At 38.5% G+C, this 27,940-nt stretch overlaps 5 protein-coding genes and 1 non-coding gene across 7 annotated transcripts in view; 4 read left to right on the top strand and 2 right to left on the bottom strand.

The window, feature by feature from the left end:
- The window catches only part of LOC108855734 (uncharacterized), a 57,653-nt gene that overhangs the window by 27,961 nt on the left and 1,752 nt on the right, over positions 1-27,940 (top strand). The gene's annotated exons all lie outside the window — the stretch shown is intronic.
- Positions 271-13,422, top strand: LOC108854185 (U3 small nucleolar RNA-associated protein 20). 2 transcript variants are annotated; one of them, XM_018627693.2, is made up of 31 exons: positions 271-374; positions 524-657; positions 811-936; positions 1,361-1,563; positions 1,857-1,935; positions 2,025-2,098; positions 2,258-2,364; positions 2,452-2,625; positions 2,889-3,092; positions 3,191-3,389; positions 3,465-3,539; positions 3,624-3,937; positions 4,269-4,455; positions 4,551-4,788; positions 4,940-5,279; positions 5,408-5,588; positions 5,672-5,812; positions 5,924-6,173; positions 6,264-6,692; positions 6,813-7,273; positions 7,353-7,489; positions 7,574-7,755; positions 7,849-8,235; positions 8,460-8,585; positions 8,812-8,877; positions 8,964-10,693; positions 10,776-11,067; positions 11,250-11,474; positions 11,570-12,136; positions 12,236-12,368; positions 12,454-13,422. In XM_018627693.2, the coding sequence occupies exons 2-31, from the start codon at positions 589-591 to the stop codon at positions 12,714-12,716; spliced, it is 7,959 nt and encodes a 2,652-aa protein (XP_018483195.2). In that variant the 5' UTR covers positions 271-374; positions 524-588; the 3' UTR covers positions 12,717-13,422. The 2 variants fall into 2 exon arrangements, with proteins under 2 accessions (XP_018483195.2, XP_056862731.1); XM_057006751.1 differs by having other exon boundaries at positions 2,258-2,625.
- LOC130510440 (uncharacterized) lies at positions 17,385-19,169 on the bottom strand. Its single transcript, XM_057006753.1, has 5 exons — positions 18,624-19,169; positions 18,496-18,532; positions 18,164-18,400; positions 18,036-18,083; positions 17,385-17,958 (listed from the first exon to the last, which is right to left on the bottom strand). The coding sequence occupies exons 1-5, from the start codon at positions 18,923-18,925 to the stop codon at positions 17,698-17,700; spliced, it is 885 nt and encodes a 294-aa protein (XP_056862733.1). The 5' UTR covers positions 18,926-19,169; the 3' UTR covers positions 17,385-17,697.
- Positions 20,825-22,866, bottom strand: LOC108852771 (pentatricopeptide repeat-containing protein At4g31070, mitochondrial). Its single transcript, XM_018626253.2, is given in 2 exon segments — positions 20,825-21,071; positions 21,073-22,866. Coding segments are annotated over 2 exon segments (1,845 nt in total). The 3' UTR covers positions 20,825-21,020.
- TRNAR-UCU (transfer RNA arginine (anticodon UCU)) lies at positions 22,980-23,052 on the top strand. Its single transcript has one exon. It is a non-coding gene; the product is annotated as a tRNA-Arg (tRNA).
- Positions 24,058-26,824, top strand: LOC108849959 (wall-associated receptor kinase-like 18). The gene is given in 6 exon segments (XM_057006752.1): positions 24,058-24,750; positions 24,752-24,871; positions 24,873-25,137; positions 25,246-25,356; positions 25,431-25,481; positions 25,484-26,824. Coding segments are annotated over 6 exon segments (2,376 nt in total). The 5' UTR covers positions 24,058-24,099; the 3' UTR covers positions 26,662-26,824.

Below are 27,940 nucleotides of genomic sequence, written 5' to 3' on the forward strand. Positions count from 1 at the left end.
TTAAGACTCTTTTTACCTGCTGGTATAGCAATTAGCAGTTTAGCACCAGTTTACCACTGTATATTCCCATTATCTACCTCAAGTTCATTCTTCGACCGGGGAAGACCAAATATAAATCAAGCTAACCGGAACTAATAGATCGGTTATGAAAAACCAGAAATATAACTAAACCGTAAAATTCGGTTAAGACAAAAGTGTCGGTTACCAATTAACCAGAATAAACCTAACCGACTCACTAAACCCAAACCTCCTCCTCTTTGATTGAGAGAATAAAAGTAAAGCTTAAACCCTTCTCTTCCTCCGCCGCACTCTCTTACTCTTCCAAGCTTTTTGCGATTCTTCTCTTCAGACCAATCTGGCTTTCACATCCAAACGTAAGTACACTTTCGCCCTTTTGTTGTCGATTCTCAGTGTCCTTTTGAAGCACAAGTTAAAATAAAAACAGATTATTGATATCGTTGCCATAGCAGCAGCTTTTACCTTTGTTTCTTCGGGTAATTAATTGTAAAGTTGTGAACTTTAGGGAAGAAAGAATCTTGGAAGCTTAAAAGTTAGCACGCGCGCACACACACACTCTCTCACTGAATCATGGCGACTCCAGCTGATGCTAGGGCTGTCAAGTCGCTCAACACTTCCGGGGGGCGTAAGAAATTCGTGGTACGTCTTCTTCTCCTTCTGCTTCGGTTTCAAATTAAAGATAAAAAGGACTTTGTTTTGTGTAATTTGGTACTTGGGCGTAGATGCTATTGTACATGTGTGTTTCCTTTGTACTCTCTTATATGGTGGGTGGTTTGTTGCTTGTGGATGCAGTTCAAGAATCTCGCTCAGAAAGTGAATGAGATTGACATCAGCGGTTTCTTTAAGAGCCTGGAGAAGGTGAAGCCTGAGCCTTCGGAGGGCTCCTCCTTTTTCAGAGACTGCCTCGTTGAATTGAGGGTATGCTTTTTATTTCTTTGCTTAGTTTTATTTTGCTCTGTTACCCGCTAGAGGTTTGAAACATGAAAATTAATGCAACTTAGTGGATGCTATGAAGTTGAATTTCAAACCTAGTGGGCTTCTATAGTTAACAAGATATCATAAAGTGATTTCCATTTCGCTTATGCTGTTCAAAGAATTGTGCTACTCTGTTTCCTCCTTAGTCCTTAGTTTGATCTATTAGCATTTGGGGTGATACAGGAAACACTATCTCTGAGTATATTGTTAGTGCCTGTCGCAGAAGCTGCAATCTATATATTGAACTAGCGGGGCTGCTGCCTTTACTTTGTATATATTCAAGTCTTATTGGGTGCTCCTCGAGCACACTTACCCAGACGTTTGAGTGAGATATTAATTGTGGTTCATTTTGGGTGATTGAATGCAGGAACTGAATACAGCAGAAGATTTCATTTCGTTTTACGAAGAAATGTTGCCATTTGTTCAGACTTTGCCTTTGGTTATTGAGCAAAAAGAATTGATCTTCACGAAGCTTGTCTCTCGATTACAAATGAATGCAAGATTGTCCCTGGACGCCATTCTCAGGTTGATCGCTGCTTTATCAAGAGATCTCTTGGAGGACTTTATCCCGTGAGTCTTTCTTGAACACTTTTATTTTTGTCACTGTCATTGCCCTTCTACTGCTAGAGAACATTGCGAACATTGTCTTTTATTTTAGTTCCTACTATGCACACAGTTGTCAGAAATAATTGCGATCTTGTTTTTTTCTTAAGACAAAGATTAGCAATCTATTGACTGATATTTTGCAGATTGTTTGACCCTCTTCTAAGGGTCAAGTTTCGACCTTCACATGCAAATTCTGTGATAAAATATTGTCTATGTTCTAAGTTCTAACCAATTTATTTTATTAACTTCTTGACTAGCTTCCTTCCACGGATCGTGAACTCCTTAGTGGCTCTCCTAGAAAATGGTGCCAAGAAAGACGCGGATATTATCAAGCAGGTTGTTGGTGTTCTATAACATATTTATTGTACACCCATGGCAATATCTATATGTTCTTTTTGCTGAATGGTTGTCCTTTTTATGAGCAGATATTCTCTTCATGGTGCGAGATATTAATGAATCTGCAGAAGTATCTCGTACGCGACATCGAAGGTGTTCTCAGGTGAGTAAAGCAAATGATTTCAATATAATCTAGAATGACTGTTTACTATTGGATCTGATGATGTCACATGGTCTAAATGGTTATATATTTAATTATTTTGGATCTTCTTCATCTTATATATTTTATTTTTGTTTTTGTATTTTATTTGCTATTCTGTAGGGATACATTGAACTTGAGGTATCATCCCAAAGACTATATCAATGAATTAATGTCAGAGTCTATGTCATTTTTGTTGAGGAATGCACGGAATGAGCAACTTGAAAAAGGTGATAACTTGCTTGTCATTTTATTTCTTGATGTCTATGTGAGGGACGGTCCAGTTGATTCTTTTTTTTTTCTTCTGAACATTCCAGGGATCAACAGGATCCTTTCCGAAGTTGAAGATCCAGCTAAACAAGATGGGGCAGTTGATTTACTTTATTATGCTATGAGAGGAACGTCTGGAAGTCTCCATTCAAAAGCCAAGAGAGTTTTGAGTTATTTGCTGAAAGATTCCACATTATCTTTTTGTGATAATTCTCCTCAAGGCAAGTCCCCTTTTGAAAGAGATGTTAAGAGTATTTCATTTAGAAATCTAGTGTGGTTTATTTAGTTTGTTTTTAGTTCTTAGTAAAGAGAGGGGTGAAATTTAGAGAATGGGAAGTAGCATCCTAGAATTATTTGTGTATCTATTTCTATAAAGGTGGAATGATGGTTTAAGACGTGTCTTCTTCCGTTTAGTCTATGGTTTAGAGCAAATATTTATCAACATCTTTCTTTTTTTAATAAAAAAATGATGCTACTATTGCAGGCGCTGGTACAGTCGTGGAAGTTGTTAGTTCTACTTTTCAGAGATTATGCGAGGATTTAGAAGGAGACAAATTAAATGTTATGTGGGAGTGCTTGATTCAGGAAATAAACGAATCGATCAAAATCAAAAACGCAGTTCATTTAAGCCGACTGCTGAGTGTGCTTACTGCAGCTGTTAGGATTCAGAAAGGTCTGAAGGTTCATGGTGAGTGATTGAGTGATACTCTTCCTATTAGACTCTCTTTTGGCTGCACATGACAACTTAAGCGTGACTGTGTTGCCAATATTACTGTTACTGTGCAGATTACCCATCTTTGATTCGACTTGTTGGCCTCATTGTGTCAACTTTTGTGGCTTCCTCTGAGACAATTGTAGAAGGGGATAACTTATCTGCTGTCATTGATGAAGTTCTGCAACTGATGTTATGCACATTAAACAGAGTCAATGATTTGGAAACTGTTGCTTCGCAATGGGCTCCCGTTTTTGCCGTGAAGAGTTCAAGGTACCGTGTACTGTTCATCTATTATATATATTCAGTCTTATTTTTTTTTCTTGACATCGATTATATTTATTTCAGTTTGTTGACGTTTTTGGGGGAGTTGCTGAACAAAGATCATTCGGTTGTGAAAGCCTTTACAAATAATATATTAAGGCACGTCTCACATCATAGTTTTTTTTTTACTAACTCTTTGATTTTCCTATCTCCATGTCTTAGCAACTATATTCTGTTTTGCAGTGCAATCAACAATATGATTTGGGATTCTTCTGAGGAAGTTATTCCTCTGCTACTAACATTTTGCGAGAATCAACAAAAAAGTCACGACAGGGTGAACATCATAGATCAGCCACTTGAGAAAATTCATGAGTTTCTGGAAGAAAATATTAAGAAGGTTCGAAAGAACATAGAGAAGACTGGATTATCTCAAACTGATGATGCCGAGTTGGCTTCCATTTGGGGAGTTGTCAACTGTTATCCATTTTTCAAAGTGGATTCGTCATTGCTTATTTCCTTTAAGGAAACTGTCAGACAGAATTTGACAATGTCTAATGGTAAGTACCACTGCACTGCATGATTCACTCCTTTTTCATAATACTTAATCTTTGTTTTACCCTGTTCTTTTCCTCAAAGATGCCACTCGAATTATGTGGTTGATCGGTGTCATATTATGGTCAAACTCGTAAAAAGATTCATGGTCTTGACATACCAATATACCATTATAGATAATTTTGAATCTCTCATATGCTATCGTCCAGTGTCTTTGCTGTGATATTTCTTTCATCGAAGTCGAACTGTTGTGAATTCGATATAGAGTTGTTTTTGAATGTTATTCTTTTTTTGTCCTGGAGTCTACTAACATCTTACGTATGTGACCTTTTTCAGCAAACACGTCTAGTGCCCCAGAATTGATGTGGCAAAGCTTACTTGGTGCTACGTTGAGTTCATGTCACAAACTGCCAAGGAGAATCAACCACCACGATCTAGAGGAAGCATTGTCTATGGCTAAAGATTACAAGTCATGCTTACAAGTGTTGACCCCCGTGGCCGATTTCTTGGACTCAATGCACAGGTGAGTTTGCTTATTTTGGTAATTATTCAATTACTTCTCAATGTTTGATGACACTGTGATGGTAGGCTCATCCATTTTCCTATATTAAATTGTAGGCTTGCATTAGCTAATGATGACAGGTCTAAGCCGCAACCAGAACTTCAAGAAGAAAAGGCTAAAGAAGCTTTTGGCATATTTTCGGAAAACTTGCGCCACCCAAACAAATGCATCCGTCTTATGACTCTGAAGATTTTGTGCCATTTTGAAACGTTTTCGACCGACTCTTTTGGAGAGCAGCCTCCTAAGAAGAAAATGAAAACTGAGGATATCAAACAATCTTCTTGTAAAAGGAATGTGAGTAGAGTTCATATCCTTTGTTCTGTATTATTAAAGCTACATTTTCCCTTAAGCCGATTCTTTACTAGCAGATGGTATTACATAACTGTTGCCTCTGCACTCAATCATGTTACCACTGGTTTCTTAAAAGTTTCCTTCTAACGACCAGGTTCTTGAGTTATTACGCTCAATCGAAGAGATTGTTCCGACAGTGAATACGGAGGGGGAGTTAATCGGAATGCTTTCTGAAATAAAAGGGCATCTCTCTGCTGGCAGGGTACATGCGGCATATGTGCAGCTATTATTGAATGGGTTGATGGGAATATTTCATATTAGTTACACTAAATTGTGGGTTCCAGCATCTGAGTGTCTTGGTGTTCTTCTGAGGAATCACACAGCAGCTGTGTGGAGTGATTTTGTTAGTTATTTGAACCAGTGCCAACTGAAATTTGAGACACTCGACAATCATAGTGAGATTGCGAACCAAAGCTTGGCAGACAAGCCTACTGGTAGGTTCTCACCCTCTTAAGTAAATATCTATTACATCCGCTCATATATTGAATTAGTTGTCTTTTCCGTTTCAAATAACATTTTTAATATAAGCCTAATGCATATATAATTTCTTTTCAATCTACAGATCTGATAGGCCGTTTCAATTTATTTCTCTCTCCGCCGTCTAATAGCACACTTACTGCAACCGTGGTTACTCAGTTGCTCCAGACCTTACAAAAAGTTCCCAATGTTGCTCAGTCCCATGCTTCTGAGATTCTCCCTCTGTTGCTGAAGTTTCTAGGATACAACACTGAAAATCCTATGAGGTAAACCATGCCTTTATATTTCTTGTTTTTAAGAGTACTTCCATACATCTGTTTTCCTAAATTTTTCTTCTTCTCTGTTGCAGTGTCGGATTATTCAATGCGCAAGTTTGTAAAGGAGAGGATTGGAGGAATGTTGTGAAACAATGGTTGACTTTACTGAAATTGATGAAAAATCCAAAGTCGTTTCAGTTTAGCGAATTTCTAAACAATGTTCTGCAGAATAGGTTGGCGAGACTACTCAATTTGATAATCTTCTGTAATCTTCTTGAGTACATAACTTAACTATTTCATTGACATCTGCATGTGATTTATGTGTTTTGTATTTGTTTTCCCAGATTCCTGGACGATAATGATGCTGAATTACAAACCGTTGTTCTAGAGTGCCTTCTGTTGTGGAACGACTTCTTACTCCCACACCGCGAGCATTTGTTGAAACTTATCAAACCAGAGGAATTGAGAGAAGAACTCACGACCTCGAACATGTCCGTAGACATTGAAGAAGCTCACCGATCCCTTCTTTTCTCTCTTGAAATTCGCATCCTTGCGCCAAAAGTCAGGACATTAAAGAATTTGGCTTCCCGGAAGGTACATATTACTCACTTCTTTTACGCTACTTTCTATGCCAATGCAGTTTTCATTTCGGTCTTAATAAGTTATCTTTGATTTTCTCCTCAGCATACAAGTATAAATCACAGGAAGGCAGTTCTTCGCTTCATAGCTGAGCGGGATGTTAATGACCTTGCCCTCTTTTTTGTATTGTTGATAAAGCCTTTGAACATCATATCAGAGGAAACAATGGACTTGTTCTGGAATTCAGGCAAAACTTCGCTGGAATATTTCCAAAAGGCGAATTTCTTGAAGGATTTCACTGGTGATACTATTTCGACATTGTCCAGGAATCAGAAATCTGGGTTTCTTCATGTCATCCAAGACATCCTTGAAGTCTTTGATGAACTCCGTGTCCGACCTTTTATAGACTTTTTGATGGGATGTGTTGTCCGACTAATGGTAAACTATACTCCAAGTACTAATGAAGAAAGTAGTGACAATGCTGCCTCATCAACCCCAGAGAACAAAGAGAATGTTTCAGTTCATCAAGACCAGGTAAAATGTTTATTGGTTTTTGTTTCCTCTGTTTTCCCTAAAGCTTTATCCACTCAATCCATTTACTTTAGTTTTGGAATTTATTGTCGTCTCTTATATTTTTTTCCGGTTTTTGTGTAGGCTGGCACTGCTTTGAAGCAGTTTAAAGAGTTGAGATCCTTATGTCTGAAAATTATTGCTCATGTTCTTGATAAATACGAGGATTCTGAGCTTGGTTCCGAGTTCTGGGACCTCTTCTTTTCGGCAGTAAATCCGTTAATTAAGAATTTCAAGCAGGAGGGTTCTAGTAGTGAGAAAGCAAGTTCCCTGTTCTCATGCTTCTTGTCAATGAGTAGAAACCGCAATCTCGTGACCCTCTTATGTCGGGAAGAGTCTCTCATTCCAGACATTTGTTCGATTCTGACAGTCACCACGGCTTCAGACGCTATAAAGTCGTCTGCACTGAAGTTCATAGAGAATATGCTTTGTCTTGACAGTGAGTTGCACGAGGATGACAGTATGATCAAAGGCTTCTTAGATCCGTACATAGAAACACTGTTCAGCAGCTTGCATTCTCTTTTCATTGGGGATATTAACAAAAGGTCAGGACTCTTGTACGTCTTTCAGGTTATTTCCTCTTATTTCTATTTTTTTTTCCTTAAAATTGTTACTTATGTCCAGGAAATCAGTCAAATATCATGGGGAAAGAGAGATTAGGATTCTTAAATTGTTGTCAAAGCACATGAGAGATCAGTCTTGTGTTATGAAGTATCTGGACGTCTTACTTTCTTTCTTGGATAAAAATGTGAAAAATTCTGGTATGGATACTCTCACTGATTTTTTTTTTGGATAAGAAATGTAATATCATGTCTCTTGTATGTGACTGTCTTATTACTTTACAGATATCCGTCGTGAGGCTTTGCTAGCCATTCGGGACATCGTATCATTGCTTGGGACTGAGAGTACCACCAAAATTATAAACAAAATCTCTCCTCTACTTGTTGACGCTGATGTTGACGTTAGATTCTGCATTTGTGATCTTCTTGAGTCTCTTGCTAAAATCGACTTTTCTCTGGATGATGTGGTAAGTGGCATATCTCTGTTAGAGGCTGAGTCATTAATTACTCTTTCTTTTGCTTTTACAATTGTAACTAAACAATTGGTTCCCAACCTACAGGCAAAGCGCATCCGAGATATGAATGCCATCTCAGCCATGGAAGTTGATGACCTTGACTATGAAAGGATAGTTAATTCTTATGTGGAGATTGACGCGGATTTCTTTACTAAATCCTCGAAGCAGCACACGATGATCATACTGTCACAGAGTTTATACAACTTATCATCGGAGTCAATTATGTTAAGGGGAAGCGCACATAAGCTCTTGTCATCTTTCATTGATTTCTCGGCCTCAATACTCTGCCAAGAGGCTTCAGCTCACTCTGGCGTTGCCAAAGAGGTCAAAATAGCTGATGCAAGCTGGACAGGAAAGCATACACTGTCCATTGTAGATTTTATCTTGAAACACATTACTGATGCAGTAAGCAAAGGAGGCAATATAGTAAAGGTACATTAACCCTTCTAAATTATGTTGACAATGCTCAGAATGAAGAAAATGAAAATTTCACTGTACAGTTATCAAAGTTATGGTGTTGCTTATGGTTAGCATACTATTATGCTTCTGCTTTAGAGATAATTCAGTATATTAAACTGTGCTTATAGTTGTAAAATGGATACTTGTGGCCCATGGCTCTCTTCTTTGCACTGAAACGATTTTTTTTTCTGTCACAGGAATGGATTCTTTTGATACGTGAAATGGTGACAAAACTCCCAGATGCCGGAAATCTTGGTGCATTTAGACCTTTATGCTCTGAAGATGACAATATTGATTTTTTTAAATCCATAGTTCACATTCAGGTAAGTTATTTCATCATATGATTCATTGAGTCCACATTTTATTCTTGCTGTTCGTGAGAATCTAAGTATATATGATAGACAGGAACCTATCCCGCTTCATATTTTGTGTTATTTTCCTTCTCTCTTAAAAATCAATTTGATTGGGTTGTCGAGACCATATTAAACAAATAATACATGATGGTAGTAGACATCTTAGATGATTGATTTTCCTTTCAACTTCTCGCAGTCACACCGTAGAGCAAAGGCGATTTCACGTTTCGCAAAAGTGGTCGGAGATAGCAGCCTGCCTGAGGTACTTTCTCTTTTGATTTTCTTACAATTTCTAAATGCAACTGTTGTACTTTCTTGAAACTTACGACCAAATGTTGGGGGTTGCAGGGAGTCGTGAGAAAACTTTTTGTGGCTGTCTTTTTCCACATGTTGCTCGATGGACAAGATGAAAAAGAAAATAATGTCCGTAATGCATGCACAGAGGCCCTTGCATCTGTATCTGCACATATGAGTTGGAAGTCGTACTATGCTCTATTGAATCGGTGTTTCCGTGAGATGCACAATCATACCAAAAAGGGAAAGCTTCTGCTGCGGCTTATCTGCTTGATTTTGGGTAAATTTCATTTTAAAGAAGATGGTGGTTACAGGCAGGAGGAGATTGATGAGATTCACAAATGCCTTCGAACTGTTTTTGGAAAGATGCAGAAGTTGATGGATTCTGATTCTGACAATGTTAATGTTAACAGCAGTGTGGCTGCACTTAAGGTTCTAAAGCTGCTCCCCAAAGACGTAATGGACGATTATCTGTCCCCTATAATTAAGAGGATTACAACTTTTACGAAGAACCGGTTGGAGAGCACACGTGATGAAGCCAGATCTGCTCTGGTTGCTTGTTTGAAGGAATTGGGGCTTGAGTACTTGCAGGTTGTCATCAAAAGTTTACGTGATATCCTGAAACGAGGATCTGAGTTGCACGTGCTGGGATACACTGTCCATTCTATCTTATCGAAGTGCTTGTCCAAACCTACGTGCGGGAAGTTGGATCATTGCTTGGATGATCTCCTGGCCGTGGTTGAAACCGACATTTTTGGAGTGGTTGCTGAACAGAAAGATGTGGATAACTTCAAATACAAAATGAAAGAGACACGAAACCGCATGTCATTCGAGACTCTGAAGTTGATTTCTGAAAATGTAACGTTCAGAGAACATGCATTGAAATTACTGTCTCCGGTCACTGCTCAGCTGCGGCGGCATCTAACTCCAAAGATAAAACCAGATCTGGTGAAGATGTTACAACACATCGCAGTTGGTATTGAAGGCAATCCATCTGTTGACCAGTTAGATCTTTTTGTTTTTATATATGGCCGTGTTGATGATGGTATTAACAACAGGAATGGTCTTGGAGATCATGGGTCTTCTCCACCTTCCAAAAAGAAGAGGAAATCAAGAGATGTACAAGAGACTGTTGGGTCTATTTCTGGTGCTAGGTCTTGTTCAGATCTTATAACAGTGTTTGCTCTGAACTTACTGCAAAATAGACTGAAGAATATTAAACTCCACAACACTGATAAAGAGCTGCTAGGGAAGTTAGATTCGTTTGTCAAACTACTTACTGAATGTTTGCATTCTAAGTATGAAGATATTGTGTCATCAGCCCTTAGATGTTTCACTTCATTAATATGGTTTCCACTGCCTTCCCTCATTTCTGGAGCAGATGAGTTGAAAACAGCATTGCTAACAATTGCTCAGTCTGCAGTGAATTCCAGCAGTTCTCTTGTGCAGTCATGCCTTAAGCTTTTAACAACGCTCCTCGGTAATAAAAACATAACTTTGTCACAGGAGCAGTTAAAGTTGGTGATTCAGTTCCCCATGTTTGTTGATCTGGAGTCCGATCCATCCTTTGTTAACCTTTCACTCCTCAAGGCCATTGTGAAACGAAACCTTGTGGTTCCAGAGATTTATGACATTGCACTTCAGGTTTCAGAGTTGTTGGTAAAAAGCCAGCTGGACTCAATCCAAAAGAAATGCAAAGAGATACTGTTACAGTTTTTAATCCACTACGCACTTTCTGAGAAACGTTTACAGCAACATTTGGAATTCCTGCTGCAAAATCTGAGGTATGTGTATGCACTAGCAATGAGTTGAATTTTTTTTATTCTTCATTTTTTTTCCAGTACTAAAATTGAATTTGTCTCCCAGGTATGAACATTCAACTGGAAGGGAAGCAGTCCTGGACATGCTTTATGCTCTTATCTTGAAATTCTCAGCAAAGGATCTCGGCAAGAAGTCATTTCTGGACCAACAGTCGGAAACAATGCTCGTTAAGCTTGCTCTGTGTTTGCCCACCGATACTGATCAAAAAGTGCTGTCCCGGATCGGTTCTGTGATAAAACTTCTGATAAGTAGCATCAGTGAAGGTCAAGTTGGTTCCATTATCTCTGTTTGTCTGTGTTGGTATAAGCAGCAGAGGCTACAGGCTGTCGCAGCGCAGGTATGCTACATGTTCTTATTTGAACTCGTTTCCTGGCAATACATAAATTTCACTAGCTTCTTTCGAATACATACATGGCTGTAGCATTTTTCATTAAGCTTGATTTCTTCACATTGGCATGTAGGCATCTTCTGTGATATGTCCATTGCTTCTTATGGAATTTTAACTTGGATTCCATGCAGGTGTTGGGATTTATAATTGACTCTAAGAAGAAATCATTTGGGAAGCATATCAAAAATACGTTGGAGGATGCCAAAGTGATAATGGAGTCTGCTCTCAGTGCTTCCAGCATGCATACTGTTGAGGAAGGCGTTATTCCCTTCTGGAAGGAAGCATACTACTCCCTGGTTATGATAGAGAAGATGGTCCGGGAATTTCCTAAGTTAGAAATTGAAAAAGATTTAGAGGTAACCACTCAGTTTTAACAGTTTAAATCACAGCTCTAAACTTAGTTGTGACTTATTCTTATTGGAGCTCATTTTTTTCTGACACCATTTTTCAGGATATTTGGAAAGTGGAATTTTTTCAGGATATTTGGAAAATGGTATTTAAGTTCTTGTTGCACCCACACACATGGTTAAGAAGTATATCCTGCCGGCTACTGAATTATTATTTCAAGGCATTGGCTGGGAGGAAAAGAGCAGAATCATCTCAGATAGTGGTATCTGATTCTCTTCTTGAGAACCCAAGTAGCTTGTTCTCGGTAACTGTTTCTCTTTGCTCCCAGTTAAAGGATCTACCCACCATAGGGGATGTCAACGTCGATCTCTTCGTTGAAAATATAGCTTTTGCGGTCTCGAGTCTTCATTCCCTGATTGGACATTCTGTTCAAGCAACAGACAACGGGTTCTGGTCGAGTCTTGGCGAGGATGAGCAAGTGGAGTTCCTAAAAGCCTTTGAAGTGCTTGATTCAGGGAAAGGAAGGTCTACTTTTCTGTCTCTTACCTCAGGCAAACGTACCGAGAACGGCGAGGAGGATGGTGATGCTGCGAGTGGTGTGAGGAATGTATTGATCGGAAGCTTGCTCAAGAGACTGGGGAAGCTTGCTCTTGATACGGAGTCTGTTCAGGTTTTTTGCTTGTTCGCTCTTCTGATCAAAAAAAACCCTCAAGGCTTTTGCACTTTAGAAAATTAACTAAACTGTTTTATGTTTGCTTGGGATATGCAGATGAAGATTGTGTTCAACGTCTACAAAGCATTCACCTCACAACTGAGTCAAGAAGAATGTCGTTTATATGCCTACAAGATTCTGTTTCCACTATACAAAGTCTGCGAAGGTTTCACAGGAAAGATCATCTCAGGTATTATAGGCTTTTGCGTCTTCCCTCTTGATAGTACATTGTTTCTCTGTCACAAATGTAACCAAGAGTTCATATGTTGTACCAGATGAGTCTAAACAACTAGCGGAAGAGGTACGCGACAGAATAAGAGACAATACCTTGGGCAACCAACTCTTTGTGGAGGTTTACAGCGAGATAAGGAAGAGTTTGAGGAACAAGAGGGAGAAGAGAAAGCGAGAAGAAAAGACAATGGCAGTGGTGAATCCGGAGAGAAACGCAAAGAGGAAACTGAGGTTAGCTTCGAAGAATAAAGCCAACAAGAGGAGGAGGATGACGAGCATGAAGTTATCTCGATGGGCAAGCTCTTGAGTCCACCACTCTTCTAACTCTAGTGAAATTTTCAAGTATTCATGATACTATCTTATCTTTAGAAGACGCGACTTAAAACCACTTCATATCATTGTGTAAGATTTTGTTACTCCAAAACATTTTTGATATCCAAGTTTTGAATTAATAGTTTTCATCTTTGTTTGTCTTAATGACGAAAGTACCGTTTGACGGTTTGAGGCAATCATCTGAGGGTAAAACAGTAAATTGCATAATAACTGATAGTACTAGTATAAATATGTATCCTTCTTATAAAGGAGGAACCTTTAGGGTTTAGGGTTTGATTCACGCTCTCATTAGTTTAAGTATGAGGCGCTCGGCTCTCGTAGGGTTTTCGACACGGCGGCCGATAATATTCGCGTCGCCGTCGTTACCTTGCGGTGGAAGCGGATGCCGATGATTTCAAATGTTTATTTGATGAGCCGCTTGAAAAAGACGGTGATGAATCATTCAATCATCTTCCTCCTCCATCTTCTTTGCTTACCACCAACTACGCTTTCTTTCTTTCTTCTTCTTGTTCTTCTTCTTCTTACTCTTTGGAGACTATGATGATTCTTAAGAAGTCATTAGACCAGACGTTGTGGAGGGTAAATACTCTCTCTCAAATGGCGGGGCTTTAATAGCAGCCATTGAGTTAAAAGAGTTTTTATCCTCTGATTCTGTCTGAGAAAAGGCGAATCTGAGTCCTTCCCTGTTGCATGCAAAGTTCTGTTTTTTTTTTTAAATCAAAAACCTTGATTGCTTAGATGCATCATTGTTTTATAGAATCCAAGTTTTGAGTAGTAATATGATTTCATCAGGACAGAGCTTTACTTATATACTTTGCTTCTTTACTTGAAGGGATCTGTATTAGGTTTTGTCCAACAATGTATACGAGTGTGAAGCAATGTGCAATAATATCAAGCATACGATTGTTCGTTCTCATCAGATGAATTTGTTACAAATGGATCTCAGAATGACAAAACAAAATATGGTTAAAAAAGGAAAAGAGATCTAACTAACAAATTTGAAAGCTCTCACATGACAGCACTATTGGCTGCTTAAAATGTTGCTGACGCCTGAGAGGAGTGAAACAAGAAACGAATGAATTGAGAAAATCGGTAACCCAATGCAACTAGCTTAATGCCATGTTCTTCTTAAAAGCGATCCTGGTAAATCTAGTGGACCTATTGTTACATTATGAGTTCCAGATGTACCATGAAGAGTGAAAGGACCAGAACTTCATTAGAACATTGTCTGATTGACTTGTACCTGTGTGATGAGGCGAGGTGATTTCGATACAAACAGAAGCTACAGTAAGGGGTACTTTCTGAATCAAATGAGAGTAAAGTGCTGTGTGTAAAAATTATATAGTTCAAGGAGTAAAACCGTAAATTAGTAAAAGCAATTGCTTGTAAAACGTATAGCTCTTTTCCTGTAAGATTACAGAATTCAAAAGGTAAAGAAGTGTTAAACTGCCTGCGTTGTTTCCTTTTAGTGTTCTTTGCAGGCCTTGCAAATCTCCAAGGAGCCTTCATATTGTGTAGCTTTCTGATGTTTTATGAGTCTAGGCTTTTCCAGTAAGATTATAGAATTCAAAAGGTAAAAAGTGTTAAATTACTGAAAATAACTGTTGACTGTTGCAGTGAGCTAAATTACACCACCGACATCTGGACCGGAATCCATCTAATGCTGTCGTTTGACTGTTTCAATCATTCACACTTGTCTTTCTGATGTTTTATGAGTCTAGGCTTTTACTAGTTCTATGGATAATTGAAGCTTTGATGCAAAGTAGTAGCCATTAATTATCCCAGTTGAGGTTTGATTTTGCTGAACATGCGTCCTTTCGTAAGATGTTAACCATGATCTTTGTGTATCTTATTGTGTATATACATATCATATAGTTATGTCTCTTGTATTCTCCTGAAGATGTTCCTCCTTATCTGACTTTTAATTTGAAACAGATCGTAAAATGGAAATGGAGAAGCAGTTTGTGGAACTTCTCACCGGGGAGCTGAAGCTTCAAGAAGCAGTTGCTTGCAGATGAGCATAGCCGTCACATGAACGTTTACCCATTGAGAAGCTAAAAGAGTTGCATCTCAGTATCAAAAGGAAGCTGAGAAATGCAATGCCGCTACTGAGATTTGTGAATCAGCTAGGGAGAGAGCTGAAGCTTTGTTGATCAAGGAGAGGAAGATCACTTTCTCTGTCCATTGTATTGACTTTTCTTCATGATATATACAGTTGTCCATTTCACTACCGCTAAGTTTCACTTCTCTAGTTAGTTAACATGAATGTTTGTGAATAGAGACAAGACAAAAAAGTGGAGATAAGTAAACCACCTATGTACTGTCCTATAGAGTACATATTTTCTCTGTTAGCTTCTCCTACAAGAAATAATGTCTGAAGAAAACCCCAAACTTGGTGCTACATTACATTTCCTTTTTACAAGAGTAATTAACATTGTGCAAGTACCTAAGGACAGGGCTTGTACATTTTACAGTTAACACAAAACCTCTCTAGATGATCTCCCTTTAGACATTCTCTGTGACTCTGTGTTTTTTGCTTGATTCGAATGACACTGAGGAAATGACTCTGCACAAGCATTTCCTGAATGTTGTGAGTTGAAAGCACATGTGATGATGCAAAGGAAGGAATCCACCAATTTGTCTTCTTCTGCTTCTCTGCTACAAACCTCCAGTAACCCAATCCTACCTTTTCTTAAATCTCAAGTACTTATTGTGCTTAGTCTCGGCGATACTAGGCTCATTAGTTGGCTCTTTAGGTGGTGGATTGGTCAGAGAGAGTTTCTCCATTGCGTTTATGTACTTGCGCAGGTGCTTGATGTACTCAGGATACGTCTCCAGGTTGCAATGCCCTCCTCCTTTCACCCACAACGGATCATACTTCTCCTTAGCCAGCTCCCACAATCTCTTCCCGTGCGAAAAATCCACAATCTCATCCTTCTGCCTAGCGTTGCAACGCTGCGTAATCGACTTCCATGTCTGCGTTTTCAAATAAGTATGCAATGGATGTTACTTGTGATTCTGTTTGTAATTTACAAATGCAGATGAAGCAATTTCTTTTATGTTTAGAGTATGGGGAAAAAAAGAGAGAGAAAGATTTGATGATAATATTTGAAGCCATGCTTCTTATTATTTAATGATATATGTTTATATATAGATTGGAAACTCTGCTCTGATCAGATATTATGATTTAGGTGTTCTAGACCACTAGGACTATCGTCAAAGTAGGATATGACACAGCACCATACAGGGAAGTATAAAAGAGTTATAATAAAATCGCTCCAACATCCATCGGCTCCTATTATACCATGGATAGTAAAAAAAAGTCCCGTTAGTGCGGTAAATAACATGTGGCGTGATGTAAAATCCTGTGCCGGCCAATAGAGTTGCATCATCGCAATCACGGCTACGAGAAAAATCATGGCAGAATAGCATAACTCCGGTCTGATACTCGTCGGGACAAAATACGAGATGCAATACATAACAATCATCACAGCAAAGTACAAGTTGTAACGCCCACCCCTTTCTAATTGATATGTTGGGACTGGAGCATCTTTGAACATGCACCTGATTAACATACCAATGTACGGAATACTGGCTGCACCGAGTATTTTGAATCTAGCCATAAATGAGCACAACCATTTATATTATTAAAAACATCCAATACATATTAGATACATAACCACAATCGATTTCCTTACGTGTACTTGGACTCATTGGTAGTACCACAGAAATCTTTCTGCAACACACCTGTGTCGCAGAATACTCCAGGAAAACATATTATTGATATTGCCCAGGCAGTCAAAAAAAAAAGTCCAAGGCATTCACGACAATTCACTCTATCGTCCATTCTTTGTCTTCAATTAGGACACCAAACCCAAATTTTGACACAAAGTAAAGAAAAACAACTATATATATATATCTAGACTCTTGATTGACAAAAATATATATATATATATATCTAGACTCTTAAGCATTAAGCATGCCACATCACTCTAGATATTCACCACCAATGAAAATGACACATCATCGCGAGCCTTTATTAATGTATATTTTTGATTCAAGAAGCATTTGCTTGCAGAACTTCTGTGGAACTTCTTACCGAGGAGCTGAAGCTTCAAGAAGCATTTGCTTGCAGATGCGCATAGCCGTCATATGAATGTTACCCTTGCAGAAGCTAAAAGAGTTGCATCTCAGTACCAAAAGGAAGCTGAGAAATGCAATGCTGCTACTGAGATCTGTGAATCAGCTAGGGAGAGAGCGCTGAAGCTTTGTTGATCAAGGAGAGGAAATTCACTTCTCTGTGGGAGAAGAGAGCTCGTGAATCAGGTTGGGAAGTTGAGTAAACTGATTGCACACTTCTCAAGTCTTTTATCTTCCACGTTTCTCCATAATATGTAGTCTATATTGATTTGCCTTTGGATCAGAATGTAGCTAAAGGAAAGGCTTGTCCATTGTATTGACTTTTCTTCATGATATATATATATATATACAGTTTGTCCATTTCACTTCTCTAGTTAGTTAATATGAATGTTTGTGAAGAGAGACAAGCAGAGACAAGACAAAAAAAATGGAGATAAGTAACCTATGTACTGTCCTATAGAGTACATATTTTCTCTGTTAGCTTCTCCTACAAGAAATAATGTTTGACGAAAACCCCAAAACTTGGTGCTACATTTCATTTCCTTTTTTACAAGAGAGTAATTAACATTGTGCAAGTACCAAGGACAGGGCTTCTACATTTTACAGTTAACACAAAACCTCTCTAGATGATCTCCCTTTGGACATTCTCTGTAACTGTGTTTTTTTTGCTCGATCCGAATCACACCGAGGAAATGACTCTGCACAAGCATTTCCTGAATGTTGTGAGTTCAAAGCACATGTGATGATGCAAAGGAAGAAAATCCACCAAATTGTCTTCTTCTTCTTCTCAGCTACAAACCTCCAGTAAACCAATCCTACCTTTTCTTAAATCTCAAGCACTTATTGTGCTTAGTCTCGGCGATACTAGGCTCATTGGTTAGCTCTTTAGGTGGTGGATTGGTAAGAGAGAGTTTCTCCATTGCGTTTATGTACTTGCGCAGGTGCTTGATGTACTCAGGATACGTCTCCAGGTTGCAATGCCCTCCTCCTTTCACCCATAACGGATCGTACTTCTCCTTAGCCAGCTCCCACAATCTCTTCCCGTGCGAAAAATCCACAATCTCATCCTTCGTCCCCTGCAGCAGGTCAGCATCCACAAAACCTAATCAGCACCACGTCTCAACAGAACGAAATGAATGACAGATTCGCTTACATGTATGACAAGAACCTTGGAGTTGACATGACGAATCTTGTCTATGTTCTGCAGTATATAAGACATTCAGACAAAGAGATGGAACAATATATATAGAAGACTCCAAAGAGTGTTTTTATATATTTTACCTTGAAGATATCGAACCAGAGTGTCATTTTGACAGGATACAAGACTCTAATGCCAGAGAGAATAGCGCTGTGGAGAACAACTCCTCTAAGCCTCTTCAACCTTGAAGCCATGTGCAACGTTGGCCCGCTTCCTACAGACTGACCGTACAGAATCATCTCCTCTTGCTTGATCCCATAATCGCTTCTCAAGCAGTTGTACACTGCCTCAATGTCATAATAGGTATTGAACTCAGACGGCTATATCACCACCAAAGAACCAGAATCTCTAAGTCAGAAAAAATAAATAAAACATATCATTATGAAAAAATCACATTATCTTTGTGTGTTTTTACCTTTCCTGTTGAAGCTCCATATCCTGAATAGTCATAACTGTTTCGAACAACAAACAGAAAGAAACCAAGAGAGTTTAAAATGTTTTTGAATCTAATAACAAAAAAAAAACCACAAAACGTTTTATTACCTCATGATGTTGACGCGGAGATGAGCACGGAGCTCGAGGAAGAGCTCAACCATTTGACCGAGATCAGCAGCGTTGCCATGGGAATAGAGAAGGGTGAATCTCGCAAAAGGGTGTCTCCAGAACGTGGCGACGACTTTGTTACCGGACTTTGTGGTGAGCTGATGGACTTCCATGTTCTTGTCAGGCGAGACTCCGGACAAGACCAGCTTCCCTGTCTCTTCGTCGTCCGTTACACGGTACGTTGGAGGCTCTGGAGGGAAGAAGGCGAACTTGGCCGCCACGTTTGATGTCACATTACCCATTTGATCAAAAACCCCACAAGGAATCAGAGATAAAGATGAGAACTTTTGATGAAGAGAAAGAGAAAAAATAAACACAAACCCAAAATCTCTTCTCTCTCTCTCTCTAGCTCTGTCTAAGAAAAGAATAAAAAATGTTTTTTTTGTTTGTTTTGGTTTTGTTTGGTTTTGTTTTTTTAGAAGAGGCAAGAAAATGGAGAGAAGGTGGTGGAGGAGAGGAGAGGATCCGATCTTGGCGGGGGATGATGAGCTGTTTGTACAATATGTAACCAACTTCTTATATGTACAAGGGGTTTTATAGGTTAATTATTAATTATGCATTAGTCTTAGGATTTTACAAATTAGGCTATGAGACATTCTTTTAAAAAAGTTATCAGACACAGTTTTTGAAACTCGTGCATAGTTTGATAATTCCGGTGGCGTAAAAGTAAATTCTATTTTATGTAACTAAAATTTTGTGTTAGCTTTTCAAACTTTTTTTAGGTACAAGTTGAATGTGCATTGGTAAAAAAAAACAGAGTTAAATGTTCATCATGTGTGATGGTTAGGTAAGACAAACGAATATATTAAAACTTAATTTACTTTATATCTGATAAACTATGATTAAAAATACTAATTTTTTAGTGTTCTCATCTATACTTTCATTTAATTTAGTTTTCCACAAAAAGAGAATGAAAAAGAGAATGAAGATCACAACTAATGCAACCTGTATCTCTAATGATATCATCTGATGATTTTCATTTTCCACGTTTTAATTAGTATTGAAATTTTAGTCAAATACATTGGACTTAGTATAGTAACATAATTAGTCATGTTTAATTTTGTGTCGTTTGTGTCTTGAGTTTATATTTTACCCTTTTCAATGATCACTTTCTTTTGTTTTCTTACTTGGTTATTTTAACAAATATACACATGTCTTGCATCTTGAAATTGGAGTTAACACAAGAATGCAAGGGCCAGGATTTGGTCAAAGGCTGCAAGTAATGGCCTTTAATAGAATTGCTGTCAGAGACTCAGACATTCCTCTCAATTTTTTTTTCTTCTCTTGCCCCCTCCCATCTTCCTAACTTACTTTAATTACTACTAGTTGTACTGTTTATTTATCTTTTTGTCTATATTTCACTTTACAATCTTTTGTCTCATTCTTTTTAAGCACCAATAAGAAAACAAAGGAAACATTTCTCGTTTGGACAACTCTGCTTTCAATCTCTGACACTAATCTGTGTGCTTTGGAATTCGTCAGCTTCAGATTTTGACTATATAGTTGTTGTAAACTAATGACACAATTAAGTAAATGACGATTCTGTAAAAATAAAACTCTCAACTTCTAATTGGACAATGGCCCCTGAAACCCGCCATATTAAATGGGGCAACTAAAGGCTGTATCAATAAATATCACTTGCAGACTGGTCGTCACAGTCTCACAGATATAACTTTTTTACTGCGAAGGAATCTAATAATAACTGATCTGCTTTAAGAGATCTAGTATAGTACTAATGGTAAATATGCTAACCTAACCTAGTGAAAAAGTAAATGCTAGCTAGTGTAGTACATTTAATCATTGCATATGTATTGTATGATCTATGTAGCATATGTACATGACCTGGTCTAAAATGATGAAAATCATTGTTTTGTTTGTAACTTTATTTTGATTCTGATAAGAGCTCAAAGGTTCTGAATTCTGATGAAACCACAAAATTGCATTACACTACCTTAAGGCTTGAGAAATTGCATACTTAGTTTATGGCCTCTTTCACATCCATATTAGTTCCGTTCTCCTGATTTCTCATAAACAATTCCTCCTCTCTCATAAGTCATTCCAGGGAACAATATGATACTATCACATCAACACGGAATCACTTAGCAAAGGCTCAGACTGGTTCCACAGAGTGAGACACGGCATAGCAGAAGTCATAAACTCGTTGGATGATCATGTTGGCAGCCAGCACTCACAGATTGGTTCCTGTCGCCAGGAAACCAATTTCCGCAAAGCTTTATGAACTAATCCTCACTTCAACCGTTGGAACATTCTTCAAGAGAGTGCATCAGTGATGCTAATTTTGAACTTTAGAAAGAGAACAGTGCTCAGATAAAATCTTCATATAGGAGACCGAGATTTTCCTTGGTAATCTACAGTCTGTATTTCAGGACTCAACTCTACTGAATCCGTAGCTTTTGTTCAGTCCTCGTCTCTGCATAACTCTTCTCACTTCTTCTGCACCATAGCAATTACCAGATTCTGTGTGAATCTTGCTCAACAACACGTAATTGGCTGGATTGTCAGGTTCAGATATCATTAGCTCATTTGCAATTATCTTATGTGCAACATCACGCCTGTTATGAATCTCGCAAGCAGATAGCAGAGAACTCCATATTCTTGCACTTGGTTTCATGGGCATATTTTTAACAGCCTCCACGGCATCTTCAATCTTCCCAGACCTTCCAAGAAGATTGATATAGCAAGCGTAGTGCTCCAGTGCAAGTGACATTCGGTTAGTTTTTTCAGCTTCCGTGAAAATCGTTCGAGCTTCTTCTACCAGACCAGCATGATTACAAGCCGATAAAACTGCAAGAAATGCCATTGCATCAGGTTTCTGTCCACTCTTTATCATCCATTGAAACATTTCTAACGCTTCTGAACCATGCCCATGAAGACCGTATGCATTTATCATTGAGCTCCATGACACAACATCTTTCTCACTAAGTTGATAAAACACATTACGCGCAGCAAGAAGACTGCCACACTTTGCATACATATCTATGAGGGCGTTTCCCAATACGGTATTTGACATGAAGCCACATTTCAGGATGTAAGAATGGATTCTAAATGAAAAACTCAGTGATGCTGAATGGGTGCAAGCTGAGACAACAGCCAACAGAGTAACTGAGTTGGGTTCAGTTCCTTCTTCTCTCATTTGACTTAACAGATTCATAGCTTGACTGCAGTCTCCAGCCTCGGCATAGCCACCAATCATCGAACTCCACATCACAACATCTCTCATTTTAGATTCTTCAAAAAATAACCTAGCGAGACGTACATTACCACATCTACAGTACATTGTCACAAGAGAAGCTCTTAACCGTTCATCTGAATCGAATCCATTACGAAACGAAAACCCATGAATCTCCTTCAACAGCCTTAATCCAGAACCCAGTTCCACACAAGCAGGTAGAATAGACATCACCGTGACACGATTAGGCCTCAAGTTTTCTCTTTGCATTGCTAGAAACAGACCAATGGCCATTTCGTAGTTACGATTCGCAACATAACCTGAGATCATGGCGGTCCATGAAACCTCATTCTTCACCTCCATCTGATCAAACACATAAAAAGCCCTTGCGGGGTCATCAAACTTCAAGTACATATCAACCAACGCCGTTGATAAGAGAACCGATCCCTGCATCTTCTCATCAACAAGAGAAAGAGCATGAATCATTCTCGCTACCTTACTACTCCTTCCCACGCGAGTGGAGAGAGCCAGTAGAGACGCAACTAGCTCAGACTTCGGAACAAATCCATCAAAATACATCTCCTTTACCAACTTCACCGCTTCACACAACAACCCATCTTGGATATAACAATTGACAATGGAGCAATAGCTAACTGTATCTCTCTGATACATTTCGTCGAACACCTTGCGAGCGGAGAATCTGCTAGAGAGTTTAACGTACATGGAGATGAGTGAATTGGAGACAACAGTGTCACGATCAGCACCTGTCTTGAGACAGAGACAATGAAGCTGTTCGTTAATTAAGAAAGGCTCTTGTTGAAAAGAGCAAGCTTTGATGACGGAAGGAAGAGTCGCTGTGAAGCCATCAGTGCCTAAAGGTTGAATCTTTTGCTTGTATAGTGTCAACGCTTCGTCGTGGAGTTGTTCCGAGACCAATCTCTTTAGCTTATTGCCGAGCTCCAAGTTTAGGCGGGAAGTGAAAGATCTTGCCATTATATGAAAGCTAAAAGACATCTCTAACCGAACATACGTTATATATGTTTCCAGTTACCGAACTTCATTATCAATGATATAAATAACATTTAAATTAATGAGTAAAACAACAAGCACCCATGGCCTAATGGATAAGGCGCTTGACTTCTAATCAAGCGATTGTGGGTTCGAGTCCCACTGGGTGTGTCTGTCTTCAATTTGAGGGTTGACTTTTTTGAATATTTTGGTTTCTCACTTTATTATTCCTCACGCTTCCACTACACTCGTCACAGACTCTTTGACATTGACTGAAATTAGTGAAGGGATCAATAGCAGCAGCTCGAGTAGTGAACGTACGTTGTAATAACTCTCACTTAACATATAAAAAGGGAGACGAGCTGAGGAAAGATCTAGTGAGACAAAGAACAGAAGAGTTCTTATGTTTGTGGTAAACATACTGAAATTTTGTGTGTGTGTGTGTGTGATATGCTGTGAATTGGTTATATCTGATGCTGCATTATGCATACAATTTTTATTAGTAAACAAAGAATGTTATACATTTTGGGTAATTTGCTTACCTATACAGATTGATTGTCTCTGTTTTTGTTACTGTATTCACTCTTTAATTTATAGGTCATACAGTTTCCTGGTTTTTCTATATTTTCTGCAAAACTGAATTCAAATATTGTTTTCTGTATTCTGCTAGTTTATGATATAAACGTGACTTTTGCACAGAAAGTTTAAACTGCATGTGTAAGAAAACTCATCTCCACTTTTAAATTTTTAAAAGTCTCCACTATCATTATATTATTGCTCTAATCTAAAGAGACACAACAATAAATGATGAAGACCATCTGTAGAGGGGAACTTTATCCAGTCCTCCACTGACAAAGGCCATTTGTTTTTCTTGCTGAAGCAAGAAGATGTGCTCTTAGATGGACCGTTGCATTCAAGAAAGCCAAACTACAAGAGTTCATCAACCATATATAAACCAATAATAAGCCTGTCACAGCAGTAAAAAAAACATTTTAAGAAATGATAACTACTTTAACGTTGATTATCACTACTTTAAAGTTCCACTATACATAAACCAGAAAAAAAAAGCTTTCCGCCATATTACTGGCCTGGGGCCATGCGGAATTAAGACCATTGGTCGAGAGACAGCCTTATCCTCTGTCTCCCACTTAGAGTATCTGTCTACTTTAGCAAGAAACCAACTCACTGAAGATCAAACTTGCTATTGAGTAAAGAAACATGATCAGCTGCTCTCTCTTGTTGGTTTTATTCAAGCTGCTTTATTCTGCAGTTCTCACTGCTTCAAGCCCTTGTAAAAGTCACTGTGGAGGTGTAGAGATCCCATACCCTTTTGGGATAGGAGAAGGTTGCTACCTGGAGAAGTCTTACGAAATCGAATGTACTAACAAGAATTCTTCAGGAAAGCTGGTCCCTTTCCTCTCTGCCGTTGGCAAAGAAGTTGTGAATATTTCTCTTCCAGCTGCAGATAATTACTTTACTTCTGAATCAGGTGGGTTAGTTTATTCTCTATCATATGGATCTGTTCGTGTCAAAACCATGATAACATCTACAGAATGTCTCAACCGTGGAAAAGAGTCTACAGAATCAATAATGAACTTCACTGGTAGCCCTTTTTTCATTGACGACACAAACAATCTCATAGCGGTTGGTTGCAACGCCAAAGTGTCACTCACACATATAAAGCCCAATATGGTCGGATGCGAGTTGGTTTGCAATACGAGCAAAGACCAGCCAAGCAACAACATTCCTTTTCTCGACAAATCAGGATGCGCTAGCGAAAAACTGTCATACACAACATACCAGGAGGACTGTACTGGAAACAAACCAGAAGCAACTGCATGCGATGGAAACGGATGTTGTCAGGTTAATTAGGCTTCCTAACAACGACCCTCAACAAGCTATTGGTATCAGAATAGAGAGCAATGATATAAACTCAACAGCAGCAAGAGAAGAACATTGTAGAGTAGCCTTCATTGCAGATGAAGTCTACAACTTTGTCAAATGCGACAAAACCACGACAGTTATTTGGTAAATATGCTACGTTCACTCTAAGGTGGGTGATCCAGACGAAGAATCATTCTTTCATGAGCTCTTTGCCCTGCAACAACACAAAACATTATCGCCATTCTAGTTACTTGGTTGGGCCTGAAAGGAAGTGTATCTGCGACCAAAGCACCATTTCTGAGATTACTTATGCACATTGTGCTTGCAAAAAGGGTTTTACAGGTAACGCATACATCTCAGGCGGATGCCAAGGTCAGTATATGTTTCTTCCTTGTGTGTGTGTGTGCAAGCGCATCATTTCGAGTGCTACAAATCATCTCTATATAAATTTTTAAAAGTTTCATGATATTTGAAATCCAGACGTTAATGAATGCAAAGTCATCCCCTACGCATGTGGAGAAAGGAACAGTTGTGTTAATACTCAAGGAGACTATCACTGTGTGGCCGACAAGAAAAAAACAATACTCATAGGTAAAATCACTGAACTTTTAAATCCTTGATAAGAAAGTACGATCAACCTATAATATTCTTGTTGCGGTTTGCAGGGGTCGGCTCAGGTTTTGGTGTCTTAGTTCTAGTTGGTGGAGTTTGGTGGCTGAGAAATTTATAATAAAGAGAAGGATAACAAAAAGGAAGAAGAAGTTCTTTAAACGTAATGGAGGACTACTCTTGCAACAAGAACTAAACACAGAAGAAGGCAATGTCGAAAAGACTAGAATCTTCAGCTCAAGAGAGTTAGAGAAAGCCACCGAAAATTTCAGCCAAAACAGAGTTCTTGGACATGGAGGTCAAGGCACTGTGTACAAAGGTATGCTCTTAGATGGTAGAACCGTGGCAGTCAAGAAATCAATAGTTATAGATGAAGACAAACTACAAGAGTTCATCAACGAGGTTGTGATTCTCTCCCAGATCAACCATAGACACATAGTCAAACTCTTGGGATGTTGTCTTGAGACAGAAATTCCTATGCTGGTTTACGAGTTCATCATAAACGGAAACCTCTTCCAGCATATCCATGAAGAGTCTGAGGGTTACACTATGGTGTGGGGAATGCGCCTACGGATTGCTGTGGACGTCGCATGAGCTCTCTCTTATCTTCATTCTTCAGCAAGTTCTCCAATCTATCATAGAGATATCAAGTCATCAAACATACTACTAGACGAGAAGTACCGAGCCAAGGTGGCTGATTTTGGAACATCAAGGTCAGTAACCATAGATCAAACTCACTGGACAACGGTTGTTTCAGGTACTGTTGGGTATGTTGATCCAGAGTATTACCGGTCCAGCCAATATACAGAAAAGAGTGATGTTTATAGCTTTGGAGTTGTCCTAGCTGAACTTATTACTGGAGATAAGCCTGTCATAACAGTAGAAAACACTCGAGAAATAATAAGCTTGGCAGAGCATTTCAGGCTCGCCATGAAAGAGAAGAGATTCTCTGATATTATTGATGCTAGGATAAAAGATGATTGCAAACCGGAACAAGTAATGGCAGTGGCAAATCTGGTGTCCAAGTGCTTGAGCTGGAAAGGAAAGAAACGTCCAAATATGAGAGAAGTTTTTATGGAGTTGGAGAGAATTTGTACTTCTCCAGAGGGTTTACATGAGGTGAAGATGCGGATTGATGAAGAAGGCGAGGAAGAGGAAGAAGAAGAAGATGAGAATATGATAAACATGGGAGTGCCTTGGAGCGTTAGTGTGACTGCTCCAGCGGTTGGTAATGTGGCTTCACCTTCTTCTGATATTGAACCATTGTTTCCTCGTATTACATGGTGACTCAATCAGGTTAAATTAGTGTTTAATAAATTTGATAATCTTGTTATAAGTTAGTTGTAGGGAGACCGTATGTTGTAAGTTTGAGTTTCAACAGAGGATTTAACACATTGTTTTTTTTCTTCTGTATTTTATGTGTGTTTGAGATTATGTATTTGTAATTTATATTCGAGATTTGTAAAATTATTCTTGATGTCAATAAATTTTACTCGTTCAGATAAAAGTTTATGCTACAAATTGCTAATACCTGAAGTTGCTTACAGTTTACAAGACATTAGGGTTTTGGTTGGTAAGTTATACGATTCTAGTGTGGTATAAACAATGATTGTATTACTTTTACAAATTGTCTCTGTATTTTAAGTTGGATCATTATCTATCTAAAGGCTATATACGGTCTATGAGCCGTAGTTTCTTAGTTTTAGTTAACTTTCAAATGTTCTTGTAAGTTGATTTTTTGGTGACTAATGTTCTTGTAAGTTCATAATATGAATGTAACCTTTGCAAGAAGCTGCATGTAAAACTAACCGCAATGAGACTGTTTACTTTAGGCCGTAGAACTCCACACGTTTTGCTCTGCTGCCTCTTACGTGGATTTACCGGTGGAACTCGAGTTCCTCCCCCCACCCTTTTTCCCTATGCATTTGTCTTTTTGAAGTTATACATGTTTGTAGTTGAGATTATGGTATGTTGTGAATTGCACATATAGCTCTCAAGCTGCTTAAAATTTTGTTCTGGTCTGTTTTGATACAACAAGACAATAGGTTCTTGGTGGGTAAATAATTTTGTAAACTATTTTATAGTTTTACTTTAAATTTATCTTACATAATTTAAAATTTATGGATGGTGTTAGATGTTTTGCAGGAATCTGCATGGACAGAAGTAACTAGTTAATGTGTCGTTGAAAAAGAAGTAAACGAGAAGAAAAAGAGCCTTCCGACATAATTGGTGGGGCCATAATGAAATTAAGACCATTCCTCTGGAAAACTTCATCAGTATCCATTTTATTTAATCATCTAGCCAAGGAGCGAACTCACAGTTGCTTTGAGTAAAGAAACATGAGCCTACGAGATAATACATATTTTGATCTATCTTCTTGATTCTCTGAAGTTGCTGATCCTTTATCTTCCGGTGATGCTGCTTCAAAACCTTGTTTGCGGAGGTGTAAAAATCCTATACCTTTTGGAATTAGAATGCTATTTGGAGAAGTCTTACGAAATCCAATGTTGTAATACCTTAGGTTTCGTAAGCCTTGTCCATATTCTTTCTAATTCCGAATGGATAT

This window comes from Raphanus sativus, chromosome 4 (assembly GCF_000801105.2).
Source record: "Raphanus sativus cultivar WK10039 chromosome 4, ASM80110v3, whole genome shotgun sequence".
NCBI classification, from domain to species: Eukaryota; Viridiplantae; Streptophyta; class Magnoliopsida; order Brassicales; family Brassicaceae; genus Raphanus; species Raphanus sativus.

Excerpts from the sequence above, each read along its gene's own strand:
- LOC130510440 (XM_057006753.1), bottom strand. The coding sequence starts at position 18,925 with ATGGGTAATGTGACATCAAACGTGGCGGCCAAGTTCGCCTTCTTCCCT. Across the intron at positions 18,533-18,623 it reads CTCCGCGTCAACATCATGAG|TTATGACTATTCAGGATATG; the intron begins GTAATAAAACGT and ends TGTTCGAAACAG. Across the intron at positions 18,401-18,495 it reads ATGGAGCTTCAACAGGAAAG|CCGTCTGAGTTCAATACCTA; the intron begins GTAAAAACACAC and ends GTGGTGATATAG.
- LOC108854185 (XM_057006751.1), top strand. The coding sequence starts at position 589 with ATGGCGACTCCAGCTGATGCTAGGGCTGTCAAGTCGCTCAACACTTCC. Across the intron at positions 5,813-5,923 it reads AACAATGTTCTGCAGAATAG|ATTCCTGGACGATAATGATG; the intron begins GTTGGCGAGACT and ends TTGTTTTCCCAG. Across the intron at positions 7,274-7,352 it reads ATTGGGGATATTAACAAAAG|GAAATCAGTCAAATATCATG; the intron begins GTCAGGACTCTT and ends ACTTATGTCCAG.